Source organism: Pithys albifrons, chromosome 29, assembly GCF_047495875.1.
Source record: "Pithys albifrons albifrons isolate INPA30051 chromosome 29, PitAlb_v1, whole genome shotgun sequence".
Lineage (NCBI taxonomy): Eukaryota > Metazoa > Chordata > Aves > Passeriformes > Thamnophilidae > Pithys > Pithys albifrons.
The window spans coordinates 4,874,687-4,900,570 of NC_092486.1; the positions used below are offsets into that span (position 1 = coordinate 4,874,687).

Consider the following 25,884-nt stretch of genomic DNA (forward strand, 5'->3'; position numbering starts at 1 on the left):
TCGCGGTTAAAGTCTTTAATAATTACAAGAATTCCAGATTCATTACAGAAGAGTTTACAACAAATAATATTTCTCCATACAAAGGCAAAATAAACTTTTCAAGTAACAGCAGCCTGGCTCCGGCATCTCCACACCAGTGATGGGGAGGGAAGGGGCACATGTGGCCCCTGCCCTGGTGAGGGGCTGCCCTGGCCAGGGAAATGCCCTGTCCCTCCCAGCACAGACTCTGTGGAGCAGAACTCAGGCACTGGGACAGACTGGGGGTGGAATGAACAGGCAGAGCTGGGATGAGGCCACTCCCCGGGTGCTGGTAAGGCACTGGCTGGCATCACTCGGGGAGTGGGGGCTGCACAGGGTGCACATTCCCCAGCCAGGGCACAGCTGGGCTGGCACTGGGCACTGAGCTGGGCTGGAGCCACATGGCACAGCTCCAGTATCACAATGCCTTTGGGGCCTTGGAAGGACTTGCATCCCCAGTGTCCCCACCCCACACACCAATATGGTGCCACGGGCACTGCCTGACCCCAGCCCTGTCAGAGCCCCGGGAGGGAGCAGGGGGGACATGGGAACCAGGGCAAGGCCAGGCACATAATAACAACAGATTCCCAAAAGGCATCAACACATTATTATTATTGTTTAATACAACCCCATATAAAACTGAAGCAGCAGCAGCAATTCTTATCGAGGGACCTAAACTGAAATAGGTTTAGAACATAATTTAAAAAAATAAAAACAGCAAAAGTAGCAAAATATATGAATTTTTTTATAGCAACTGATATCTACCAGCCACTAGTACCTTCCTACCAAACTGGTATATCTCTGGTAACAACCCTTTTAAAAAGACATGTAAATATATATTCATATTTATACATATTTTTTGTTATGTACACGGGACTCTGGGATTAGCACGGGTGGTTTCAGCTGTCTCTGAGCAGTGCTGGGTGAGGCACTGGGGTTGGGTCAGCAAAGCTCATCGGTGACCAGCCCTGGAGCATCCCTGGAAGTGAGGGAGCCCCACACCAGCAAGGATCCCAGCACACCAAGGCTTCCAGCACACCAGTGAGGCTCCCTGGCTACTGCAGCTGCAGCAAACTGGTGCTGCTCCTGGCTTAGCAAGTTCTCCAAGTCGCAGACCAGCCTGGCTCTCCATGCCCTGCCAGGATCTACCATCCTGGGATATCTGTCTGGCCTCCCAGCCAGGCACTGCCTCCAGGAGAGGATTTCAGCTCAACCAAGTGGGAATATTCAAGCACAGAATTCATGGAAAAGAGGTTTAAAAAAAAATAGGAAGAAATGCCATAAAAACACTGGAACAAACCCTTTAGGCTGTGAAGAGCTGACATGAGGTGGCAGGAGAAGCTGGCAGGAGGTGGGTGGTTTTGGTTACATGAGATGCTACAGGTGTCTCTGAATCCTTTCTGCAACAGCTCAGCACGACCAGACTGCACAGGCAGCGTCCACAGGCACGGCATGGCACGGCACGGCATGGCATGGTATGGCACAGTGTGGCACAGCACAGCACCGGTCCCCACTGGCAGTGCCACCCTCAGTGTCGCTTCAGTCCACCGTTGGTGTGCTGAGGGGGGAACTTGGGAAGGCACGGCTCGTCTGGGAGGGGGTCGTGGGAAAAAACAGAGTCCTCTCCCGAAGAGCAGGTGGAGCTGCGGGTGTCTGGGAAACCAGGAGAATACTGATCCAGCGGCATGGAGAGGTCCAGGTACTCCTGGGAGGGACAAACCCCGACAACAGGCTCAGGAGGGCACTGGGTAGCCCCCAGGGAGCATCACCCCACACAGGATGGGTGCTGGAGGGGGTCTGGGGGTGCCACCTCTCCTACCTGGTTGGAGGTCATGGCCACAATCCTGTCCAGGTCCTCTACCAGCTGCTTGAAGGTGGGTCTCTGGGAAGGGACGGCGTGCCAGCAATCCCGCATCATCATGTACCTGCGAGGGCAGGGGGAGGGCGAGGGCTGAGCCTGGGGCCAGCAGCTGGGGACACCCACCCACCAGTGAGGCAGCACCCAGGAACAGATCCTGGCACCTGGGCTGGGACTCATGGCCAGTGAAGATGCTATTCCAGGATTTAGGATCATCCCCTGTGTGAAAGGAAGGGAATCCTCCCCTGCTGCCCTTGTGACCAAGAGGCTGTTTGGGGAGGAGGATGGACATGGTCCCCGTGCTGGGGTCACCCTGGGATTCCCTCCTGCTGAGGGAGATGCTGATTATTGCAGACAGATTGGGCTGGTGGTTTTGCAGGGCTGGAAATCGCTGGGATTGTGACTCCAAACTTCTGGCCAGCCCCCTCGATGCCCCAGCCTGTGCCCTGGGTCAGGCACTGGCACACAGAGACTTCCAACCCTGCCTCGCCATTCCCAGCTGGAGGAGGGTGTTGGGGTGCCAGTGTCCTCCCTCTTCCCTGTCCCAGTGCCACACTCACAGCTCGTTGGTGCAGTTGCTGGGCTTGTCCATCCTGTGACCTTCCTTCAGCAGCTTGAAAAGCTCCTCGACAGGCACGCCGGGGTAGGGTGACCCTCCCAGTGTGAAGATCTCCCACAGCAGCACCCCAAAGGACCACCTGGGAACACAGGGTGGACACTGGGGCACCAGCTCTGCGGGGCTCACACCCCACCCGGCCCCAGTTTGGGTACAGTTAGAGGGAGGGACAAGCGCCCCCAATTTTCATTCATTCTGCAGGCCAGATGAGTCCCAGCACCAAATACAATTTGGATTTGAAATATTTGGTTGGCTGATGCTAATTGTAACTTCATTAAATTAAGATGAATCCCATCCATGCCTTTCCCAGGCGGGCACTACTCACACGTCGCTCTGGTGGGTGTAGATTCGGTCGAAGAGAGCCTCGGGGGCCATCCACTTCACTGGCAGGCGACCCTGGGACACAAACCCCCCATCAGCTTTGTGCCACCTGAGTTTGTGGGGGGATCTGGGGCAGGGAGCAGCCCTGTTGTATTCCCAGCACAGGTTGGGGCGTGCCTGGCATCCCCATCCCAGCAAAACCCCTCACCCAGCACTCACATTTGTCGTCTTCTTGTAGTAGTCGATGTGGTGGATGTCGCGGGCCAGCCCGAAGTCAGCAATCTTCATCACATTGTCCTCTGTCACCAGGACATTCCTGGCTGCCAGGTCCCTGTGGATGCACTGACGGAGCACAGGACCATCAGCTGGTCCACAAAGCCCCTGGATGGTTCTCCATGATGGAGTGGGCTGGGAGGGCAGTGTGCATCCCCCAGGATCCCCATCCCACCACAGCCCCCTGGGAGCTTCTCACCTTCTTGGAGGCCAGGTACTCCATGCCCCGGGCCACCTGGTAGGCACAGGAGACCAGGTCCTTGAAGGAGAGCTGCTCCTCGGGGACACGGGTGGGATTGTAGCAGTACTCCATGCCTGGGGGCCGCCGGGCTTGCAAGTATTCCCGCAGGTTGCCCTTGCTGGCATATTCCACGATCACATAGAGGGGTCCTGAAGGGATGGCAGGATGAGAGGCCGGAACATGGAATGGGGGCTCATGACCCCACAGGTGCCAGGCCAGCCCCTCACAGTGGGTGGATGAAGCTGGAGGGGTGGCAGAGGGGACACCCCCTTTCCACTCACACGCCCTCACCGTCTTGTGTGCAAGCTCCCAGCAGGTTGATGATGTTCTTGTGCTTGCCAATCATCTTCATCATCTCCATCTCAGAGATGAGGTCAGACAAGTCCTTCTCCGTGGCGTCAGCTGAAGTGGAGAAGGCAGTGGTCAGTCCCTCCCAGTTGCACACACCCAGCCCCAGCCAGGGTAGCAATACTGTGCCAGAACCTCCCTTCTCACCACCACTTACACTTGAGCATCTTCACCGCCACCTTGGTCACCCGGTTGGGCTTGTCCTTGTCCAGGCCAATGGCTTCTGCCAGTACCACCTGCCCAAAGCACCCTTCTCCCAGGGGCTTGCCCAGGATCAGCCTGCCAGGAGACCCCAACACGGGGGGAGCAGGTCAGTCACCAGCATCGGCACCACCATCCTCACCCAGCTCCCACCCGTGGCAGGGCTGGCCCTCACCTGTCCCGGGGCAGCTCCCAGCGCGGGTCCTCGGGGAGCTCGTACTCGGAGACGCCGGCCAGCATGGGGGTGCCGCTGGAGGAGAGGCGCGAGGGCCGCACGAGCATCACACCCGAGTTCATGGAGGAGCTGGAGTCGGCCGACACCTGCAGTGGGACCGTGGGTTACCTTCACGCAGCACCCGGGGCCACAGTGAGCTGCTGATGCTGATGGGAGCACTCACAGCCATCCCCGCTCACCCTGCCCAGCTGTTCCCACCTGGGACCCGGACTGTGTAACTTTTAATTAATCTGCACCCAAAAGGCACAGCTTGTGAGCTCTCCTGTCTCTTCAGTGTGTTTACCCTGCTCTGCTCAAACCTTGGATTGTTGTAAGTTCTCACTGGTTCTCCTCATGAGCCCTGCTGAGCAGGGAGAGGTGAAGGAGCTGTGTGGCCTCCCCACTCATTGTGCTGCCATCAGAGGCACAACCCAGACAGTCCCCATCCCCATGGCATGGAAGGGCACAGGGCTGGAGTGAGTTGCATGTGTAGCAAGGTGAGATGGTCCCAGGTCTCCCTATCCCTCCTCCCCCAGATCCCCTGGGAAGGGCTGGGCTCCAGGAGGGACAGTAGGTGCAAACAAACCCCCTCTCTACTTTCTGTTACCTGTCTGCGCAGGGGGATGCTCTTGGCCAGCTTGTGCACGGCCAGCTGGCTGTTGAAGTCCGTCTTCTTGGTGGTGTTCTTTAACTTGTAGATGATGATTGTCACCACCATGCAGGAGATGAGGAAGGCCCCAATGCAGTAGATGATGATCTCCAGGTAGAAGGGGGACGTCATCATGGCTGGGGTGTCTTCAATAGCTGGGTCGGCGTGAACAGTGTACTCGTCAGCACCCGCCAGCCCCCAGGAGGAGCAGCCCCCAGCTCCTCCCCAGACTTGGTGGGGACCTCAGTGCAGCAGGGACTGGGGGCTGCCCATCCACCCCGGTGGTGTGCACCCCCAGCTCCTCACCCCCAAGGCCAAGCAATGCCTCCACTGCATCTGCAGGTGCCTGGGGTGGGATGGGGCCAGCTGGGACAGGCATGAAGTGGGGGGGCAGTGCTTGAGTCACCCCTCAGAGATGTGGCACTATGGGCACCTCCGGGGACAGGCTCCTGTCCTGGGTGCTACACTCTGCCCACACTCAGAGCTGCAGGTCCCTTGGGGTTTGGGGTTACCCTGCACACAGTGGGATGAAGGGGGGTGTCAGGCAGTGCCTGGGGCTGCAGGAGTCCAGGTGTTACCAGTAACAACCTGGGAGAGTGGTTGGAGCAGGGCACCTCTGGTGTCAGCGAGCTGCTGTGGGACCCTGGGATGGCAGGGAGGAGGGACCCACAGACCCTGCTTTGGTGGGCGAGGTGATGTTGGAGCTGTGAACAGCTCAGAGCCTGCAGCCATGTGCCACGGTTCCTGGTGAATCCAGCAGGGTGGGGGCTGTCACTGCACCCCCTGCAGCGACCCCAGCCTGACCCCCCCAAAAAAAAGCAGAGCCTCAGAGAGAGGTGTAAGAGGGAGTTGAAGATTCCTGGCCCACCTCTGAGCACACCCGGCTGACAAAGCAGTGGCTGATAACAGAGAAAGTTTTTGGCTGGAAGGCAGTGACCACACAGCACCCCAAAAACTTTCCCACTGCTGTTATCTGGCTTTGGTCTATGCATTGATGCCGAGGAGCAGCATCAATGGGGATGGGGCAGCCGTCCCCACAGTGCAAGCACACACAGCCCTGGCACAGTCCTGCGCCACAGGGCAAGGCCAGACCCCTGCAGGCAGGTGGGCAGTGCTGCCAGTCCCCCAAACCCTGCTTGGTGCCCCCCTGTATGGGCAGTGCTGGCCTGGCCCTGGGGCACGAACTGTCCTGCTGCGGTGGAGCAGCCCCTGGTTAAATTCCCTTGGATATGCATTGCCTGGGCCAGGGAGAGAGCAGGGGGCAGAAACCAATTGGGGTGGAGGTGGGCACAGAGTGGGGGGACACTGCCCTATCCCACTGCAGCTGCACAGCAGCCCTGCAGCATCCACCCTGACCCACTCCAGGGGGCAGGGGCCAGGAAGTGCTCTCTCCCGGACCACAATGCATACATTGGAAAGGAGGGAGGAAAGGGAGAGAAAGAGGAGTATATACCTTCGAGAACTGTCAACCATGCAGAGTGATGGGAGATCCCAATAGAATTACCCGCCAAACATGTATACTCCCCAGCATCCTCAAATGAGACATTCCTTAAGTGAAGGACTTCCATTTCTTTGTCTGTCGTGTTAACGCCAGCCGTCTGGAAGGGAAAATGGAAGCAAAAAACGGAGAAGCAAACCACATGAGATCTTCTGGGAAGAGAGGCCAGAGAGGAGGGAGAGCCCAGTCTCATTTGCCAGACCCCCAGGGAGCAGACAGAGACCACTGCAGACCTGCTAGAGAAACCCTCGGGATGACCACTCATCCCGGCGGACCTAAGGAGATGCTGGTTAAAACCCTTCACCAAACTGAGTGTCCTGCCCATCTGAACATGCTGGTGATGGGCTGCATGGAGAAATCAGCCCAGGCAGAGCCGGCCGGCTGGCATGACATGGGGAGGCACAGGGACAACCATGAGGATGGGGATGGGAGGACAGAGACGGGAGGATGGAAATGGGAGGGCAGCACAGATGGGGGACACAGCACTGTGTCATCCCCAGCCAGGCACAGATGGGGTGCCTGGGCTGGCCTCACAGCAGCACCTGCTGGGACCTGGGTTTGGTTGTGCCAGACCCACTGGACACCTGAGCAGTGCCAGCGTCTGCATGACAGGGTGGGAAGCACACAGGAGAGACACTGTGACACAGGAGAGACACCAGGACACACACACAGAGCACAAAGCTCAGCCGGCCCTGCTGGGTATTTTTCCATGGTTGTTGCACCAGAAACACAGCAGAAACAAGAGAGCCCAGAGTTTTGTTTTCCACCGCTGGGGAGTGACGGTCCAAGGAAAGACCCCACCAGGCATTCTTCTGATTACCTGTGGCCAGGGGCCTGGTGACAGTGAGCCACGCAGACTGGTTGGCCTCGCCAATATAATTGGAAACCTTACAAACATACTCCCCGCTCTCCGCCTCTGTCACATTATACAGGGTCAGCACCTCCGCATCAGAGCTATTAATCCCCGAGTGCTGGAACAGACCAACAACATGGAGTCACATTGATGTGCTCAGCAATGGCAGCACCAGGAGCATCAGCACCAGCTCTGCTGGTGCAGTGGCTGCCCCCCTGGGTACTCACAACAAGGTGGGATGGATGGGGCTGCACACAGGGGGTCACAGGAGGAAGGGACAGACAGGCATGGGGGTGTAACCCTGCTCACCCTGCTACCCCTGGGTCAGGGGCACAGCTGTGGATGGAATCACAGAATGGTTTGGGTTGGAAGGGACCTTTAAAGGCCACTCAGTGTGATGTCCTGACATGGCAGGGGCAGCAGCCAGACCAGCAGCGGGTTTGCCCACTGAGCTGGGGGCAAACTGGGACGGTCCAGGGCTCAGCTCCCAGGTCCAGCACCGTGCTCACTCCCAGGGCAGCCCACCCAGCCTGGCAGCATGTGCCCTTAGGGTTGCAGAGGGACCACACCACCAGCACGTGGCTGTGGTACTGGGCAGCCCTCCCTGCCCTTCACCCTGTGATACTCCAGTGCACCCTGTCAGGCTGGTGACAGCTCTGCGGCTCCAGCTGCCCCGAGGCTGGTGGTCCCCAGCCCCAGGGGGCTCTCCTGGCCCATCCACATGGCTGCCACTGCCCCACTCCTGCCCCAGGGATGGGTGAGCCGAGGGCTGTGGCTGGGGCCACCTGGCGTGTGGCTTTACCTTCAGGATCTGCACATAGGGCAGGTTGTCAGGGCCAATCTTGCTGCCGTTCACCTCGATGTGCTTCAGCCACTGGATGTGGGGCTGGGGGTCACTGTAGACCTTGCAGACAAACTCCACATTGCTGCCCAGGGCCACTGTCTTGTTGGCAGGCAGCCCTGCCTGCAGGATGGGCCGGTGGGGGGACCGCTCTGCGGGATGGGGGACACAGGGCGCCTTACAACGGGGTCCAGGGTGCCTGGCTGCCCACCCACGGGTGCACCCTGCAGCCCTCCATGCCCAGAACCCCCAGCACAGCCATGGATGGCATCCCCACAGCGGGGCAAGAGCAGCCAGGGACAGGTGAAACCCCAGCACAAGGACAGGGACATTGGCACCTATTTGGGGAGGGTCAGAGGTCAAACAAACCTATGGAGGGCCCCGGCCCTTAACAAAGAGGCTGCCACTGTGGTGAGTCAGCATTAACAAACCCCTTTGTTCACCTCGCTGACTGTTCCCTTCAGTTTGCTCAGTGTAATCAAATTAAATCACATTTTTAATGGTTCATTTACTGGCATTTAGAGCAGCTCCACATGTGGAACTGCTCAGACCAGCCTTCCCAGCTGGGAATTATGGCTAATAAGGCGATTAGAAAAAGTTTCTGTCTGGTCTATGAAATTATTTTTGCCACAATTAAAAATCCCCAGAACAGGCTGGGGTAAACCTTCTGCCTGGCTGGCTTGTGGACCTGCTGTGCCACAGAGGTGCACACTGGGCTGGCAGGATATAGTGGGCAAGCCCCTTCCCTGTGAGCCCTCCTATCCCTCTCTCCAGGGTGCAGCACTCGCTCAGGCTTGGGAAGATCTGGGGGGACAGGGAGGTGGGGTGAGCCCCCAGCCCTGCGCTCCTCACCCACAACATCCAGCTGGTAGGTGTGGTTGATGCTCCCGTACTTGTTCTCCACGATGCAGGTGTAGTTGCCCTTATCAGACGGCACCACCGAGTCCATGATGATGCTCCAGGTTGCCTGGCGGACCTGGGGGCATGGGGAGGACAGAGACAGTTATGTGCAGTGCACACGAGCCTCTGATCCCACTCACATCAGAGCTGGCTCAGCCCTGGCCCCCAGCACGGGCAGGACATAAATCTCCCTTTGAGGTCACCTTTCCCCTTCCCTACAGAAGGGCTGTAATTGCTCCCAGCTGTCCTGGGACAGCCTCGCCACGGAGCCAACTGTGCCGAGGAGCAGATGTTGTGAGCTGAGTGCGATGGGTTTGCCCGACGTGCGGGGACACCCCTCTCCAACAGCCCCCACGTGTGCAGGGAACAGACTGGCTTTGTTCCTCCGGGAAGAGCCACTTCTCTGGCTGGCCCTGGGGCTCAGACCTGCACTGTTCCCCGCAGCCAGTGGGCACCATGCTGGTCAGTGGGCAGGTGCAGCCTGGGTGTCCCGCAGTCAGGACACCCTGTGAGTGCATCTCGTCCAGGATGGGTCCCAGCAGCTCAGCTGGGCTGAGCACTGCCCAGGTCCCTCTGGCCACGGGACACTGGCTTTGACTCCAGCTCCTCCTGGCAAACCCTTCCTGAGCCCTGTTCCATGTGGCTGCATTCCTCTCTCCCAGCTGGAAACTAGTTATTTCCACAGTCCTGCATTTCAGCCCCATTAGCTATCTGGGGCTGTGCTGTCATTGGCCAGGAGCTGCAGCACTGCCAGCAGCCTCTCTCCTCCCCACCCATGAGCCTGCACCCCAGGGTGAGCTGCATCCCTCCCTGGGACACACTATACGGAGCTGGGAGCCGTGACGTGTCCACATTCCTGCTGCCGTCCCCGGCACCTGGCAGGAGCCCTGGCACACACGGCCATGGCCAGGGCTGCTTGCCCAGTGCAGCCCCACAGCCCCCTGGCCAGGCTGGCTCTGGGGTGGTCTCAGTGAGGGGAATGGAGGGGGTCCTCCACCCTGGGGCCCCTGGGGATGCCCAGACCCCTCTCCTCAGCACGGGGATTAGGTGGAGGAGGCCAAGCCAGGCTGGTTCTCTCAGCTTGAGCCTCCTCCCCCAGGAGCTCCCTCCCCCAAGGCTGAGCTGGTGCAAACATGACCCAGAAGCAGGTCACTACTGCAGGGCGACTCCGAGAAACAGGAACGTCAGAGGGGCCCATCTGCCCTCACCAGGGTGGTGCAGACAGGGGCTCAGTGCCTCTTAAGCTGCAGAGACCCTTCCCAGTCCTCCCTCTCCCCGTGAGCCCCCCAGACCTCGAGGTGCAGAGAGCCAGAGGCTGTTCCACCCCCAGCCCAGCCCTCCCTGGTACCTTGTACCCCCCGATGCGGTGGTCAGGTTTGAACTCTTTGCCGTTCTTCAGCCAGCGCAACGTGGGGTTGGGTGTCCCACTTGATGGACACTTGAATTTCACCGTTTTGGCGGCAGGGACGGCGTGGAGCTTCTTCTCCATCTTCTCAGGGTAGGTCCAGTATGGAGCGATGGCCTCTGGGGAGCAGAGAGGGGGCTCAGCACAGCCAAACCCACCACCAGCTTCTGGTGTAACCCCAAGGATGCCCAGGGCTGAGCCAGGAATCCCGAATGATGCCAGTGGTCAAGCCTGGGTCCAGTGGGGAGCGGAGCTCCAGGGCATGGGGCATTATCCATGAGTCACAGCACCCCTTCCCGTGCAGAGTACATGCTCAGCTCATGTGGCTGCAGCAGCAGTGACCCCAATGAAGCTGTGCTGGCCTGTCCCCTTGCTCTGACCTGGCTGCTCCACCCAGTGCACCCAGACCTGCTCCCTGCACTGTGCCCTCACCACTGCTGGCCAGACTGGCCCACCTGCCCCCACCCATCCTTGCCTGCCTGTCTCCATCCCTGGGCAATGCTCATGTGTGCCCAGCCTCCCCTCGCCCTGCCACAGGGCAGCACGTGGGCAAATCCAGCTCACACGTACGGTTTGGCTTGGTGTTATCCGCCTCCTTCTCCTCCGATGAGGAGTCATCTTCATCATCATCATCCTCTGCAGAGGGTAGTGCATCTGCAAGAGAAGGGATGATCCTGCTCAGCATCTGTGGAGCTTTGTGAGCAGGGCTGGTAGGGACCGGAGCATCGTGGGTGAGTGGCGTGGAGCTGTGCCCAGTGGGGCAGCCAGGGCAGGGAAGTGCTGATGCCCAGGGTGGGCATGGAGATCCCAGGGAAATGCTCTGCACATCCCCCTGCACAGCCAGGACCAGCAGTGCCACCATCCCAGTGCCCACAGCCAGGTACGTGGTAAAGCAATTTGCTGCCAGAGGTGATTTCAGAGCTCCTCACTCTGTGTCCAGTGACACCAAACCCCCTGGGGTGGCAGCCAAGACCCCGCAGGCAAAGAAATGCCCCAGCCTCAGAGGACACCTCCCCATCTCCAGCACTCCTTCCTTTCCAGCCTCACATTCCATCAGCACTGCGCCTCCCACCCCACAGATGCCCCTCCTGGGGCGGCCCCACAGCCCCCCAGTTCCGTGCAGACAAACACATAACAACCTCCAGCTGCTTCTCCCTGCACTGTAGTGGCCAAGGAGCCACAACACTGCTCTGGAAACAACTCCAGCACCCCTAAATCACAGGTTGGCCCCGAACTCACCGCGCATGGCCGGTGCACGTGCCGGTGAGAGTGCAGAGGCCCCTTCCCTGCGCAGCTGGGGCTGCTACAAACCTGAGACATTCACGGAGAAGTAGGTGGTCTCACTTCCTGAGGGGCTGTTGGTCATGCAGGCATAGAGCCCCGAGTCCTCGGGCACCGCGTCCCTGACCTCTACCTCCTCCCCGGTAATGCGTGTGCGGTTGTTCTCGGCCAGCTGGACGCCGTCGCGCACCCAGTTGATGCTCTGCACGTCATCCCGCAGCCGGCAGCGCAGCTGGAGGAGGTCACCAGGGTGGGCTGAGTAGGACTCCACTTCGATTTTTGCTTTGGGCAGAGCTGGAGGCGTTAGGAGAGAGGAGAAAAAAAAAGGGAGAAAAGGAATAGAGACCAAAGGAATCCATGCTGCTGTTGTTGCTGCTGGGTTAATGAGGCAACATGCGCTGCTGGGATGCTCCTGCTGTGGCACTGGGGACACCAGTACCCAGGGGACGGAGCCAGCGGCAGCAGCAGAGCAGAGGGGAGGCAGAGGTGGAGGCTGCAAGCACCCCAAGCAGCACCAAGTGCTTCACCCCACAGCAGGACCCACTTGGTGCCTGGGGAGTTCGAAAGACCTCACCCCCCTCGGCTCTTACGGAGCACGACAGGGCAGGGTCTTTGTAATGGGAGAGAAATGAGCAACTTGAGACAACTTAGGCAGTGTTGGCTGCTTGGGCAGGATCCAGCTGTCCCAGGAGCATCCCAAATCCCTGCTTGGCTCTGCCACCTTGCAAGGGTCCCAAGATCCCAACCACAAGCGGGTAGCCAGCAAAGCAGGCCAAGGTCCCCATGGCACCAGGACTCTTGCCCTGGTTAGAGGGGGGCAGGGCTGAAGAGCAGGGACTGGAGGCTGCAGCAGGACAGCAGGCAGGGAGTGAGAGGGGAAAGGTCAGCCCAGGGGAGCTCTGGCCAGACAGGTGCCAGCTATGGCGTTCCCATCCGCAGCATTCCTGGGCAGGGGAGCTGCAGCTGCTCCCCAAGGCAACATTTGTGTGAGCAGCACAAAGATCCTTTCTCTTCATTCCACTGCGATCTCATCTCTCCTGGCCCTGGTCAGTCCTTGAATGCTGGTCCTCTGTGGCGGGTGGTGCACAAGCTGCTCTCCCAGTCCCAGACTTGGGGCAGTCACTGGGTTTCAAACCACCTCTTCAAATTCTGCATCCCAAGGAAGGGTTCAGGCTGCTGCAGCTCCGCTGGGGCTCCCTGGGATGATGTGGGGCGGACGCAGCGTGAGCATCATCCCAGACCATGGGTTGGTGGGCACAGCTCTGGAGCCTGACTCCTCTGCTCTGTCTCCTCTCTGGTAATGTCTGTCTGGTTGCTCTTGGCCAGCTGGAGGCCATCAGGACGCTGCAGGAGCAGCACAAAAGGGTACATGGCACTGCTGTGGATGCTGCTTTCAGGGGCCAGAGATGGGGCCAGAAAATCCCAGTAAATGGAGCTTTCTGCAGCAGCCGGGAAATGTTCAAGCTTCTGCTGATCCACGGCTTGAGGTCTGAGCCCTCCAGGATTTCTGGGTGTCCAACGAGCCACACAAGCACAACCTCTGCTTCCTCCTTTGCATGTGTGCCCTGAACAGCCACAGAGCAGTTTGCCCTGGGCCGCTGGCTGCACTGGTCCCCTGGTGCAGAGCTGGGACATGCAGGTGACACATGGCTGGGACCACCAGCCAGGCTATGCTCCTCCCTGCACCCACCAGCTGCTCCATGCAGCCAAAAATGATATGTCAGCTCTCCAGAAACTCCAACTCACTGCACCATGACCTGCACTTTGTTTTCTGGCCACTTCTCTTTGTCTTGGGCTGATGAGAGACTTCATGGAGAAAACATCCATAAGCAGCTCCAGTTTCTCCTGTTTCTTTTGTGCAGCACTTGAAGGAAAATAGTGATGGAGAAGAATTCCCTTTCCTTAGTTGCTGCAATACCAAAGCCAGGACTCCAGATCCATCCATGAGACGATATAAAACATTTTAACATGGAAGGGGAAGACCAACGGGAGCCCCTTTAGTGGTGGGGGAAGGGCCTTGCTTTGCAATCCTGTTTTTCCCTGATTTTCTCCCACAGGACAGGCACTTCTCACAGCTCTGATTTGTGTTTGAAGTGATTAGTCACAGGCATCTTCCCAGGCTCACAAAGCAGCAGTGACATCCCAGCCTGTCCATCTGAACACCCTGGGACTGGGTAACACCACGTCCTGCTGCCCCATCCCGACTCCCTCTTCAGGCAAAACAAGGTCAGTGGGCGATAAACAGCCATGAAAATACAAACTACCAATGAATCTGGCACTGCAGCCATATCTGCCCTTATCTTGCTCCCAGCTCTGCCCCTTCCCACACACCAACTTCTCCCCTCTGGAACAGAAAAACCCTGCAGGGAAACCAGGGGTGTCGCTCCTGCCAGCCTTGAGCTCCACTAGCACCCCTCAGCTGGACCTGTGGAGTGGGAAGAGGTGGCCTGGGGGAGGAAAAGGTCTTTGGAGGGGTTGAGATTATAGCCCAGTGTCAGGGCTCAGGGAGGCAGCATCCCAAGCTCGAGTGGGTCCCTTCCCATGGTCACAGCATCACACAGGTGTCCAGGGACTCCGTGCAAGTGCCACCACTCCTTCAGGCCACTGGGCTGAGGAGCTCTGGCGGGGGGACAGACCAAGAGCTGCCAACGTGTGGCCAGATCCCCTTTCAAAGTCCCCAGCCCCCTCCCCCAGCCCTGACGAGCCAGGGGCTGGTTTGCATCAACAGCATGACTGGGAGGTGTGGAGGCATGGAGGTGATGGACGGAGAGGGAAGGCAGAGGGCAGGGCAGGCCCCTGCCCTTCGGTCACCCACGGCCCATCTCTGGCACTCGGCAGAAAACGCGGCATGGTGGGAACAGCCTGAGAACGAATTCACAGGCTAATGAGCATGTCCAGGTTCTCTCAGCCTCCCGGCGGGAGCAGCGTTTGGACCGTGCTGCAGCCCTGGCAGGCAGACAGCCCTGTGGCTGCCAGGACAGCACAGGTGGCACTGGGCAGCCTGGATGGCACCGGGGCCACTGGGGCCACCAGGAACACCAGGAGCAGCTGGCAGCGTGAGCAGTGGCACCAGAGTGGCCTCCACTTTGGTTACTGAGGGTGAGCCCATTTGATTGCTGGACTCCATCAGCCTGAAACATCCCTGTCTCACGTTCTGCTCTTCTGTAACTTAAACCACAGCACCAGGTGTAGCCCCACAGCACAGCCCCATGGCAGACCCCCCATGGCAGAGCCCACCCTGGCTGGCTGCTCCGCCTGGGCACGAGCCAGCCCTGCAGAGGCCGTTTCTCCAAAGGTTAATCAGCCAGACAAACACTTGGCTCTCCTCCCCAGGGCTCAGCGTGTTGTCAGCACCGCACAAAGGTCGCTGGGTGGGAGTCCTCACCCCAGCCCGGAGCTGTGGGGATGTTCACAGCCCCTCTGAGCAAACAGGACAACACCGAGGAGAGCAAATGAACACCAGTGTCTGGGTCCCACAGGCTGTGCCGGCCATGGCGATGGTGGCGATGGCAATAAAGGGGCCAACAAAGCGGCGCGGGGACAATGCGGGCGGGGGGCGCGGGCGCCGGTTGCCCTGGAGACCCCAGCGGGGCTTTCCGAAGGTATTTCCTGAAGAAAAAGCACACACATGCCCGGCAGCCCCGCTAATCCCAACAGGAAGTGCTTACCGGGAAGTGGGGATTGGCTTCTTTTTGATTTAAAAAGCTCCTCACCCTGCCGTGTCCCCCCAGCCCGGGCTGTGCCAGGGGCATGTCCTGAGGGGCACCACCAGCATCCCGGCTGCTCCCAGGGCCAGCTATATCCCTGGATCTCCTGCTCCAGGGAAAGGCTGCAGCAGAGATGCCAACAGATGAGCATCAGGGGTTCAAGCCACCCATGGCTCCTCTTGGGGTTCCCAGAGCACACCTTGGCTTCCCAAATCCAAGTCAGCCCAGGAGGCTTCTCTGCACCCTCCCATCGCTGGATGCTTCCAACACAGAGAGGAGGATTTATATCCTGCTCCAGGCCCTCCTGCTCTCCCAGCCTGCATGGCAAATGAAGCAGCACTTAATTAACAGGCGTGTTGGGAGTTTGCAAAGCTGTCAGGATAAACCCACCCCTTTCCCCCGGGACCCTCTGGCCATGCTTGGTGCTCTGCAGCAGCTCAGAGCCCTGGCTTGGGGCATCAGCACCGCCCCAGAGGGTCTCCCCAGTCATGGGGCAGATGAGGGTCACAAGTGAACACCCCAATCCTCACAGGTTTTGGCTGGCTTTGCCTGGGCCCTGGCTCAGCACCAGACCTGAGTCTCTGTTTCTCTCCCCACATTCCTCCTGCACAGCCCTGGGCTGTTGCACATGGGGGGCTCAACAGCTGGCAGCTCCCAGACACACGGGGATCCCCTTGAGCTCCCTGGCATGGCTCCACTCACCCTGGGGCAGCTGAACAGTCCAGGCTCTGGCAGAGCATGGCTGCTTTTCCCAAAGACTCATATTTCTTTTTTTCCTCCTCAATTAAGGGGCTGGAGTGACACCATCCAAGTGGAAAGGCGGGAGGAGGGAACAATGTCAGCCCAGGGACGGGCTGGGAGGGGATGGCAGCAGCCTGATGCCCTGGAGGACATGGTGATGCCTTGGGGAGCTGGGAGTGGGAGGCTGCAGCAATGGGGGTCTGGGATGCTGCTGGGCCCCCTGAGCTCTGGGAACAGTCCTGGGCTGTTGCCATCAATGGCAGAAGTGCAGGAGACTGCAGGCTTGGCAGGGAATCCTCAGGCTGCTTGTGAGGCTCCAGCAAGGAGTCAGCTGCTTCAACAGATACCCAGGATCCAAACTGGATCCCCTGGGGCTCCCTGGGGAGGGGGACTGAATAAGGAGGGGACTGAACAACAGAGAAACGGGGAGGGGGTCAGAGCTGAGGACCAGCAGTGCTCATGGGGAGCAGCAGGGAAGAGCCAAGGACCCTCGTGGTGCTGCCTGCAGTGATCCCAGTGTCTCCCAGGCTGCCTGGGCTGAGCATGCTGCCCACCTTGACTTCTGGCTCCTGCAGAGTCCAGAGAGACCCCCTGGATGAGCCAAGGACAACAAAGCCCAGGGATCAGGGCCCCCCCCAGCCCTGCAGATGGGCAGCGGGAGGTTAAGCCTGTGGCCAGCTGGGCGGACGGCGGCCCCGGGAAATGGGGCAGCCCCCTGGCCCCCATCCCACGGAGAGGGGGCTGCAGCCAAACCCCCTGTGTTTTGGAGTGCACATGCACCCCCTGGGGAAGTATCTGCTGCACCAGGGTACCTTCAGGACTCAGTGTCCCCCAAAACCAGCTGCCCAAGGCAGGGGCCCCCTGCCCCAGCACGTGGCTCCTCACAAAATTCTGCTCAGCCACTCAGCACCCCTGGCAGGGCTGAGGCAGACCCCGAGTGAGGAGATGCCTGAGCAGCAGCCAGGACAATGGTAGACAAGGAGAGAGGAAAAAAAACCCTCGGCAATTTTCTGCAGGTTTCTATTTAACCTGGAGACAAAGAGCAGCTTTGTGCGAGGGAGGGACGGAGGCTGCGCATGGAAATTTCTTGGCTTTTCCCCCTAACCAGGGGTTTTTCACCACCTCCAAATTTAGGTAACTATAAAATGCGGTAAGTGCCCGTTAATGTTTTATTTGCTCCAGATTTTTTGGTACTGGGAGGGAGCCCACGACAAGCAGAGCTCCCAAATGCCCCCCTACACCATGAGGAGAGGGGAGTCAGGGCTGAAGCTCCATCTGCACGAGGCCAGGGCCGCTGGCCGGGCGTGGGGGATTACTCCTCCCTGAGAAGGGAGCTTAGCTGCCTCAGAACCAGGAGTAAACTGAAACCCCATAAACAAGCAGAACAAAGTCCGGGAAAGCTGCTGCCTCTGCCACAGAGGGGATGGAGCACGGCCCCTGCTGCCCCCGAGGCAATGGGGGGATGCTCATGAGCCACAGTGATGTGGGGGAAGGACAGAAAGCTCGGCCCTGGGGACATGACACCCCTCAGCATGGGAGCTGAGCCCCATCCCCACCCTATGGGACCCCAAAATCCAGGGGGCCGAGTCAAAGTCAGCTCCTGCGAGGTGCTGGTGGCTTGGCCCTGGCTGCAGGTCCTGGCCCAGCACTGGCTCTTCCCATCCCACATGTCCTGCTGGGAACATTTTGTTCCCACCAGCCGGTCCTGGAGCCAAGGCACAGACTCTGCCCCAGCCGGGCTCCTGCTGTGGCACTAATTGGGCCGCCCTGGTGAGAACCATGTCGGGAAATGTTTCCAGAGGTTATTGTTAGCCCTGGCATGAGGCTGGCGAGGAACCAGCTCCCTCCTCTCCAACCTCTCCTCCTCCACTGCCACTGCCTGACGCTGCTCCCAAACCCTCCAGAGGCTGCAGGGCTCATCATGCACCCCAAACCCCACCCATGCTCAAACAGCATGAACTCCCCTACACCTTTCCCAGTGTTACAGCCAGGGTTGGAGCCGCCAGTGCTGCTCTCCTGCCAGCACAGAGCCATCCTTACCCCAAACACCGCCAGAAAACCTCTTCCAGGAAGAGCAATCTCCTGAGAAAAACATGTTTACCACTGTCAACCGCATTGTTTACAGACATGGGGAGGCGGCACGCCAGTGGAAAAATCTCAGCGATGGTCCATGTGAGCAAAGCTCTGCCCAGGCTCCTCTCTGGAGCTGCAGCTCCCCAGGGACCACTCCAGCTGTCTCCTGTGGTGTCACCTCACCTGTGACCAGGGTGCCTGCTGCTCTGACCAGAGGCACCAACTCCAGCCCCATGGCATCACCCAGTCATCCCCCACCAAGGCTGGTGCAGCTGGCAGCTGCAGCACTGACCACTTGCTGGTGCCAGCTCTGACCCCAAGCCCTGAAGGGACCACAGGGCACTGTGAGGCACTGTGCCCATGCTGGCTGTACCAGCAATCTGCCTCTCAGGGTTCTGATGGGAGAAAGGAGGAAGGGAGAGCGAGTCTTAAAAAGCAAAGCAGTGCCCACAGACCAGACATTCTTGGGTAATTAGAACCAAAAGGCAGCAAGTCGAAGTCCTGCGCGGTGCTGCCGGGTCTGGTTATTCTCTGCCTCACCAAGGGGAAGGTTGAGGCTCTGACACATCAGAGCAGGGCTCTCTGTCAGGGCTGGCTCTCCCCAGGGCCAGCTCTGGAGCTGTGCCAGGCACCCCTGGCCTGCCCTCTGCAGCCATCAGCACTGCAAGGCTCCTGGGGGACAGCAGTGGTGACAAGGGAGGGGATGTCCATGAGGATTGTGCTCCCCAGTCTCAGTGGAGCAGATGTTTGGACTACAGGAATCACCCGAGCCAGCCCTGGCTTTGAGTCCACCTCTGTGGGCATTCCCAGCTAGGAGCAACACTGGAGCATCCCAAGGGTCTCCACGAGGTGCATTCATCCCTGGCACTGCCAGCTGGCAAAAGTTGAACCAGTATCCTGCATCCAAATCCACATCCCCACCAGCTGAGCTCAGCATCACCCCAGTGCCAAGCAGAGTGGGAGCAGCCTCATACACACCTTGGGCTACAGATCGTCACAGGGGTGCAAGTGCTGTGGCATGGAGTGATTCCAGGCACTGACACAGCCCCCAGGGCTCTGTATCCTTCTCCAAACCAACAGGTCACAGTTATCCACAACTTTTCTCCAGGATTAAAATGTCCCCAGGCACTGCTGGAGCCGCACACCTGCTTTTGTGCCCAAACAAACCACTCTGAGGACAAGAAGTGCCATGTTCCCCATGGGCACCAGCTCCCAGGCAGCCAGGTGGCACCGTAGGCAGCACCAGGGATGTGCTGGTGCCCCCGCAGCTGGACCACATGCCAGGCTCTGCCTCTGCTGCAGGAGAGACTGGCTCATGTCACCAAACAGACACCCACAGGACGGGGGAGCAGCGGCTCCCGGCGCGGTCGCGGCCATCGCTCTGTCACTCTTACCTTGGTCGGGCAGGGTGGGGGCCGGCCGGGCAGCGGAGAGCGCGGCTGCGACCAGCACAGCCCAAAGGATGAGGCACCGCCAGGTAAACATCCCACTGCTGCAGCTACTGCTCGGCGACTGGGCTCCACAACTCCCACTCCATGGGGACCCCGGGCTGGCCCCGGGCGGGCGCGGGGGGGGTCTCCGCCGGGCCGTCAGCCCCTCCGAGCTGTGAAGGAGGAAAGCAGAGTCAGGGTAGGGCCAGGGGCTACCCCACATCCCACCATCCAGCACAGCTGCGTGGTGGGACACACTCGCCATCACAGACGATGCTCCTCCAGCATCCAGCTGGACACTGGGATGTCCCTGGATCATGCCATGTCCCCAGTCCATGGTGGCAGGTCCCCGTGGACCCCCTGGCAGCTGGACGTGACCTGGCACTGACTGGCAGGGTTATGTTTCCCTGCATAAAAGTGCTGATATGTGGAGAGTGAAACCACTGGCAAGGCAGAGCTGCATGCAGCAAAATTTCCCAGAATGGTGGGAGAAACATTAACGTCAGGTAAAGAAAGGGAGATTCCTGCTCTCCTCTTCCTGCACTTCAACAGCTGCTGCTGACCCACAGCTTTGCTTTGGGAAATCCCACATCCAGAGCAAAATCTGATGTTGTTCACGCCACAGTGAACCCCCAGCAAAGCAGATCTCGCCACAAAGCCCAGCCCACTTCATTCCCTATAGGATCTATAGGGCACACAGCAGCCATCCCCGTGGAAGGGCCTTTCTAGAGCCAGAGGGTCAGCCAGCTGTGGCCAATCTCTTGCTACCAACAGCTGTTTGTGGAGTGGCTGTTTGGGGAGAAATCCCCTTCTTCCACTGCCAATTCCGCAACTCACTCTCATCCCTGCCAGCTCTCATGCTTGGGTTCTCCAGCCCACCCATCCCATCGAGTCCCCATGGCCTGCCCAGGGACTGCTCTGTGTGGAGCAGCTTCGGAGCCGAGTGCTGGCACAGGGAGACCCAGCAGAGCCTGGTCCTGGTTCAGGGTGCTGCAAGGATGTGCACTCCAGGGCCCTCATCCTTCCTTCCCTCTGACCATCCCTCTTTCCCACCATGTCAGGAGCACAGAGTTCTGCCAAGACACATTCTTGGGGGATGCTGGATCCTGAGCTCAACTGCCCCCAGCCAACTGCTCCCAGCCCTGTGGACAGCAACGAGCCCCTGTGCTCCACCCCCGCGCCACATCTGCACCTCGGCCAGCCTGGGACGATGTCCCGACACTCGCTAATGGTCCTGCCGGGCTTTGCCGAAGCACTCGCCGGCGAGATCCTGCCCAGCCCATTGCACAATCCCCATAGCTCTGGCCAGGGCGCTGCTGGCGGCGGGTGCTCCAGAGGAAGCACAAGGACCAGGGTGCAGACAGGGCAACACCATCCCCAAAACCCTCCCTTGGGCACCTCCTGGGGTGCAGCTGTGCCTCCAGACCCCACAGCCCTTGCCAAGCATCCCAAGCTCACCGGGTTCCCGCTCCCCGGCGCCGCGTGCTGTGCTCTTCCCAACCTGCCGCGTGAACAGGCACTTCCTTTTTGCCGTAAGGCGTCAGGCTGAAGTACACACTCTTAAAATCAGTGAGTAATAATTGTAGTGAGTAATAAACCGCTACTCATCCTCCCCACGCACTCAGTTGTGCAGCTCTGGCCGCCGCCTCAGCTGCTCCACCGTGAGACCAAGACCCTGTGCCCGGAGCACCGGCTTTTACCCAGGATGTGCTGAGCAGCCACCAGCCCTAAAGGGCTCAGAGCCCCCAAAAACCTCCACACCCCAGGAAAGCCCAGCTGCGTTACAGAGCTGTGGGCTCCATCTGCCCTGTCCCTGCCCAACTGATCTGGCTTCGGCCAGGAGAGGAATATTTGGGATCTAAATTATTGACACAAGGAGTCAGGCAGGGAAAAGGGCACCCAGCAAACACCGGAGTTATCTCCAACGCCAGCGCTCCCAGGCACCTGGCAGTGCTTGGAAATAGTTATTGAATGTTCAGGATTTATCAGGGTTTGGAACAGGGAGGTGGAATTCTTTGAGGAGGGGAAAAAAAAAAGTCCTTGGTATTTCTGGAAATTATTTTCTGTCTCTCAGTGTCTTTGTTTATCGACAGCACATGCTCCCCGGAACATGCCCTAATGCGGAGCGTCTGCGTGGGCCTCCCGAGCCGGCCCCGTGCCGAGGGGAGGGATGGAGAGAGGGAGGGATGGAGAGGATGGAGGGGAGCCCAGTGCCTCCAGTTCCTGAAAAATGAGTCAGTGCTGGCTTGTGCACAGCAGAGCCCTTCTCCAGATACACCTCAGAGCAGGCGCCTTCCAGCTGATTCAGGGGCTTGACAGCAGCATATTTCCATGGCGTAGGGATCACTAGGCAGTGCAGAGCTGGCCGTGGCTGAGAGGGTCACAGGGAGGGAGGGACGGAGGGAAGCGTGCCAGGACTCAGCAGGAGCACACTGATGATGGTTGGCTTCCTGGGGCAGCAGCCATAGCTTTGCTGGAAGGCAGCAGGACCGGGACACATCCTGACCACAGGGACCAATCCCAGCATCCTGCCTGCTCTCCCAGACAGGCTCAGTAGCACTTGAGGGAATCCCAGTGCTCGGAGATGCTGAAGCAGCAGCACAGACGCTTTCCTCCTTCTTCCTCCCAAGGGAGAAAGGGAGAGTGGGGAGTCCCAAGACACCTGTCCTTGTGGCTCCTTCCTGCCTACTCAGGAAGGAGGTGAGGAAGTGGGGAGAGTGCTCCTACCTGTGCAAACAACGGCATTGCTCTTCTCCATGTTTATACAGCTTTTATATAAATCTCAACAGGAAACCATTTGCTCAGGAGGATGGCAGCTCAGCCAGGGTGGGTCTCCAGCTCCTGCTGGGCACCGGGCACCATCCCCGCTCCCTGTGGCCCCAGCACACTGCAATTTACTGCTCCGGGGTGGATTCAAACAACTAAAAATGGAAGCAGCAAGAGAGGAGCCAGGGCTAAATGCCTCTCGGAGACCTGCCTCCAAGACTGCAATTACCAGTGGCCATTACACCCACGGAGCTATTTCAGAGTGGTGACAGTCACCCTTGTGCCCACCCATGCACCCTCCAGGGGCAGACGTTCCCCATGCACCACGAAAGATGCTCTCACACTGCCTTTGCATGCTGGTATGTCCATGAGGATATTAGTTTAACCTGTCCCCCTGCTGTCCTCAGGGACCCCAAGGGCTGCACTTTCACCCCTCGCGTCTCCCACGCCCCTGAGTCACAGGGCTGAGCTGTCCCAGGGACACAGCATAGACAGGACCTTCCCACTTGGACAGCAGCTGTGCCCCATGGTTCTTAGCTGAGTGGTTCTGAGCAGGGAAGCCCCTTCCTGTCCCATGGCTCATCCCTGGAATGCATCTGAGGTGCCAAATGCAGATGCCAGAGCTGGTGCAGGGTGCCCAGCTGGAGCACAGGGGGCTCAGAGCTCTGCAATGCTGTGATGTCCACAGGGGAGCCCCAGTCTGATCCCCGTGTGGCCACACTGCTGGGTGTGATGGGGGGATGGCTGTGCCATGGGCTTGTTGGGGGCTGGAGGGCTCTGGCCCCTTGGCCTCTGATTCCCTGTTGGAGCAGAGCTAGCCCGTGGCATTCACCACATCAGAGCGTCCAGGGTGCCTCATGCCAGCAGCCAGGGGATAACACAGCAGGCAGGAGAAACACAGGGACAGGCAAAATCCAACAGGGAGAAGAGTCTGACCTTGGCTTCTGGGTCTACACAGCAGCAGGAGCTTGCAGTGAGGGGTTGTGCCCAGGCAGGGTCACCTATTCCTTGTGGAGGGAGGTGGTGACTGCCAGCAGACCACTCTGCCTGGCACAGATGCCCTCCAGCTCCAAAACACTGAAAGGAGACTCATTTTCCTCTGAGGCTCAACACAAGCAGCCCTCAAGGCGCCCTTGGGGAAGAAGGACATGCCAAAGGCACAATCCGTGGGCGACAGAAGCAAAGCCTTTCCCTTGCCCAGAGCTCTGTGCCCCAGCCTGCGGCTCAGGTCAGGAACCAAGTATTTGCTGAAATAAAAAGCAAACACGACTGCAAATGGAACTGTAGGGGAAAACTATAATGCTTATAGCAGACACACACTTGGAAAAATAAATATCCAACTGTGCAGCATACAGAGCACATTAACCCTTCCCAGCTGGCCACCAGAACTTAGGGCTACTGGTGGGCATCTAGTGCTGGGAGACCAGGGCAGGAAGGACAGGGAAAGACCAAGCCTCACCCACAAATCTCCACAAAACCATCTGAGTTCTAGAAGCACCCTCACACTCAGGTGTGAAAATTGAGGGCTTGATTTTCAGATCTACATAGCAACCATTGCTACCCAAAAGTCTTCACTGGGCTGGTCACACCAACAGCACTGCAATGGGACTGGTCAAGGGTGGTGGCACTGGGACACGACCACAGCCTGCCATCCCCCTGGAAGGGGCAGAGGGCTGTTATCCAGCCTGGGAGGGAGCTGGATGGGGCTTTCACTACATTCCAAGGAAAGCCGCTGGGAGGGGAAGGACACACATTCGCCTTCATGCCCAGAAGCAGAAGGTCAGAAAGGGGCAAAAAGCCGGACTGTGGGATGGGATGGGCATCTGTGAGTGGCCCCTTGCATCAGACAGGGCTTGGGGGCCAGAGCACCGGGGGGCACCAGCTGGGCCTGGAGGCAATACAGCTCCTGTTTCAGGCTGTGTTTTTAGGTGGGTTAAATAACGAAGGAGCTCCAGTTCACACCTGAAAGTGACCCCAGACCCTTCCTGCACGGCCAGGGCAGGCACTTCGCGCGTGGAGAAGCCCAGACGATGCTCCCGCCGGCTGCCTTTGCCCCGGCACCACTCCTGCCTGCACCCCGCCGGAGCAGGGGCGATTTATTTTAATCCTCTCGGAGCAACACAAGGAAAAGGCAGCAGTGCATGCCAGCCAGCACAGGGATTAAGGGAGGAAGTGCTCCTGAGAGGGGAAGATGGCTGCTAGCCAGAGCAGGGGGCTGCGGGGCCCACGCTCCCGCGGCGTCCCCGGGCTGCGCGGGGGGGCTGTGCCTGCGCCCCGCTCCTCTGTGCTGGCATCCAGCTGGTCGGCACCCGCAGCGCTCCTGCCAGAGCACACCACCGCCTCCGCCCGCGCAATCCCAGTTTCCCTCCAGCCGGGACCTGGCAGCTTCCAAGCCCGCCCGTTTATCCATCCCCGCGAGCCGTTGGGGTCACTGCGTTTAAACATTGCCGGGCAGGGGGAGCTGCCCCGGCCAGCCGTGACCGCGGGGCAGTAACTCAGCAATCCGGGCAGAGAAGCAACAGCGCGGTGGCCGCGGAGCCTCTCGGCGTCACCTGAACACGACACGCTCCGCTGCGACCCCGCACGAGGCCACCTCCGTCGCTTGCGGCCCCAGAACCCACAAACAGCACGACCAAACCCCTCTGCAAACAACCCCTCCCGCTGTCGGGGGCCACCGCACCGGCCCAGCGGTCACCGCCATCGCAGGTGTCGCCGCCGCCCCGCTTGCATGCCCGGCGTCTTCGCGGTTCCCGGAGCGCGGCACAGCGCTGGGATGCGGCGGCTCCGGGAGCCCCACCAGCCCCGGACACACAAAGGGAAACCCAGCTCCGGGACGGCGCCTCCATCCCCGGCGAACGCGGAACGTCCCGCGATCCCAAATCTGAAACACAACTAAACCCAGCTCCTTCTCCATCTTTTTCTTGGAGCCGCGAGGCTCCCGCTCAGGAACTTTTCGGGAATGAGGGACCAAGCGGCGACTCGGAAAGCGACCTTTGAGCCCCGTCGGGCTCGCCTGTGGCCGGGAGGGTTTTCGGGGCCAGGGTTGTGGGAGGGTTACAGCCTCGGCTCGGCCGATGGACGGGCTCGGACCCGCAGCTTTCCGAAACTGCCGCCCGCCGAGCACACTGGGGGCGGCACACCGGGGCCCCCGAGCCCCGCACACCGGGCCGCCTCGCTGCCCGCAAACCCCCGGATCCCGCAAACCGGAGCCGCCCCGCCACGGGCGACAGGGTGCATCTGGAGGGAGTTCAGTCGCGACGAAGTCCCGTCCCCCATCGAGCCCCCGCGCCTGCCCCGCGGAGCACAAAGCGACGCCCCGCAGTCCCGGTGCCGTCCCCTCGCCCCGTTACTCACCGGAGCCCCGCGGGCGGCGGCGGCGGCGGCGCGGTGCCGCCGCTCCCGGGAACAATGGAGGGGAGCCCCGGCCGGGGCGAGAGGCGCAGCCCCGCCGCCGCCGCGCTCACAGCGGCCGCCCCATGGCGGCCCCGGTCCGGCCCGGCCGGCGGAGGCGGCGGGAGGCGCTCCCGGAGCCGCTCCCGGACGCGCTCCCGAAGGCGCGGCCGCCTCGACGCTGCCGCTGCCCGCCCGCCGCGTCCCGCCGAGCGCCCGCCGCCGCCGAACTGAGCCGCTCCCGCACCGCCCCGCCGACA

At 59.8% G+C, this 25,884-nt stretch overlaps 1 protein-coding gene across 8 annotated transcripts; it reads right to left on the minus strand.

The window, feature by feature from the left end:
- FGFR1 (fibroblast growth factor receptor 1) lies at window positions 1-25,884 on the minus strand. 8 transcript variants are annotated; one of them, XM_071578974.1, is made up of 18 exons: window positions 25,589-25,884; window positions 19,433-19,641; window positions 11,548-11,811; window positions 10,807-10,890; window positions 10,180-10,355; window positions 8,784-8,907; window positions 7,893-8,083; window positions 7,058-7,208; window positions 4,691-4,894; window positions 4,052-4,196; window positions 3,833-3,954; window positions 3,619-3,729; window positions 3,286-3,476; window positions 3,033-3,155; window positions 2,818-2,888; window positions 2,437-2,574; window positions 1,838-1,943; window positions 1-1,723 (listed from the first exon to the last, which is right to left on the minus strand). In XM_071578974.1, exons 2-18 carry the CDS (start codon window positions 19,521-19,523, stop codon window positions 1,547-1,549), a joined length of 2,469 nt encoding a protein of 822 aa, XP_071435075.1. In that variant the 5' UTR covers window positions 19,524-19,641; window positions 25,589-25,884; the 3' UTR covers window positions 1-1,546. The 8 variants fall into 8 exon arrangements, with proteins under 8 accessions (XP_071435075.1, XP_071435079.1, XP_071435073.1 ...); XM_071578978.1 differs by lacking the exon at window positions 25,589-25,884 and adding an exon at window positions 20,927-21,022; XM_071578972.1 differs by lacking the exons at window positions 7,058-7,208; window positions 25,589-25,884 and adding an exon at window positions 6,193-6,337 and having other exon boundaries at window positions 4,052-4,197; window positions 4,698-4,894; window positions 19,433-19,619.

Coding starts and splice junctions, on each gene's coding strand:
- FGFR1 (XM_071578974.1), bottom strand. CDS start 19,523: ATGTTTACCTGGCGGTGCCTCATCCTTTGGGCTGTGCTGGTCGCAGCC. Junction 8,908..10,179: donor ACCGCATCGGGGGGTACAAG/GTACCAGGGAGG, acceptor CCATGCCCCCAG/GTCCGCCAGGCAACCTGGAG. Junction 1,724..1,837: donor TGGCCATGACCTCCAACCAG/GTAGGAGAGGTG, acceptor TGTCCCTCCCAG/GAGTACCTGGACCTCTCCAT.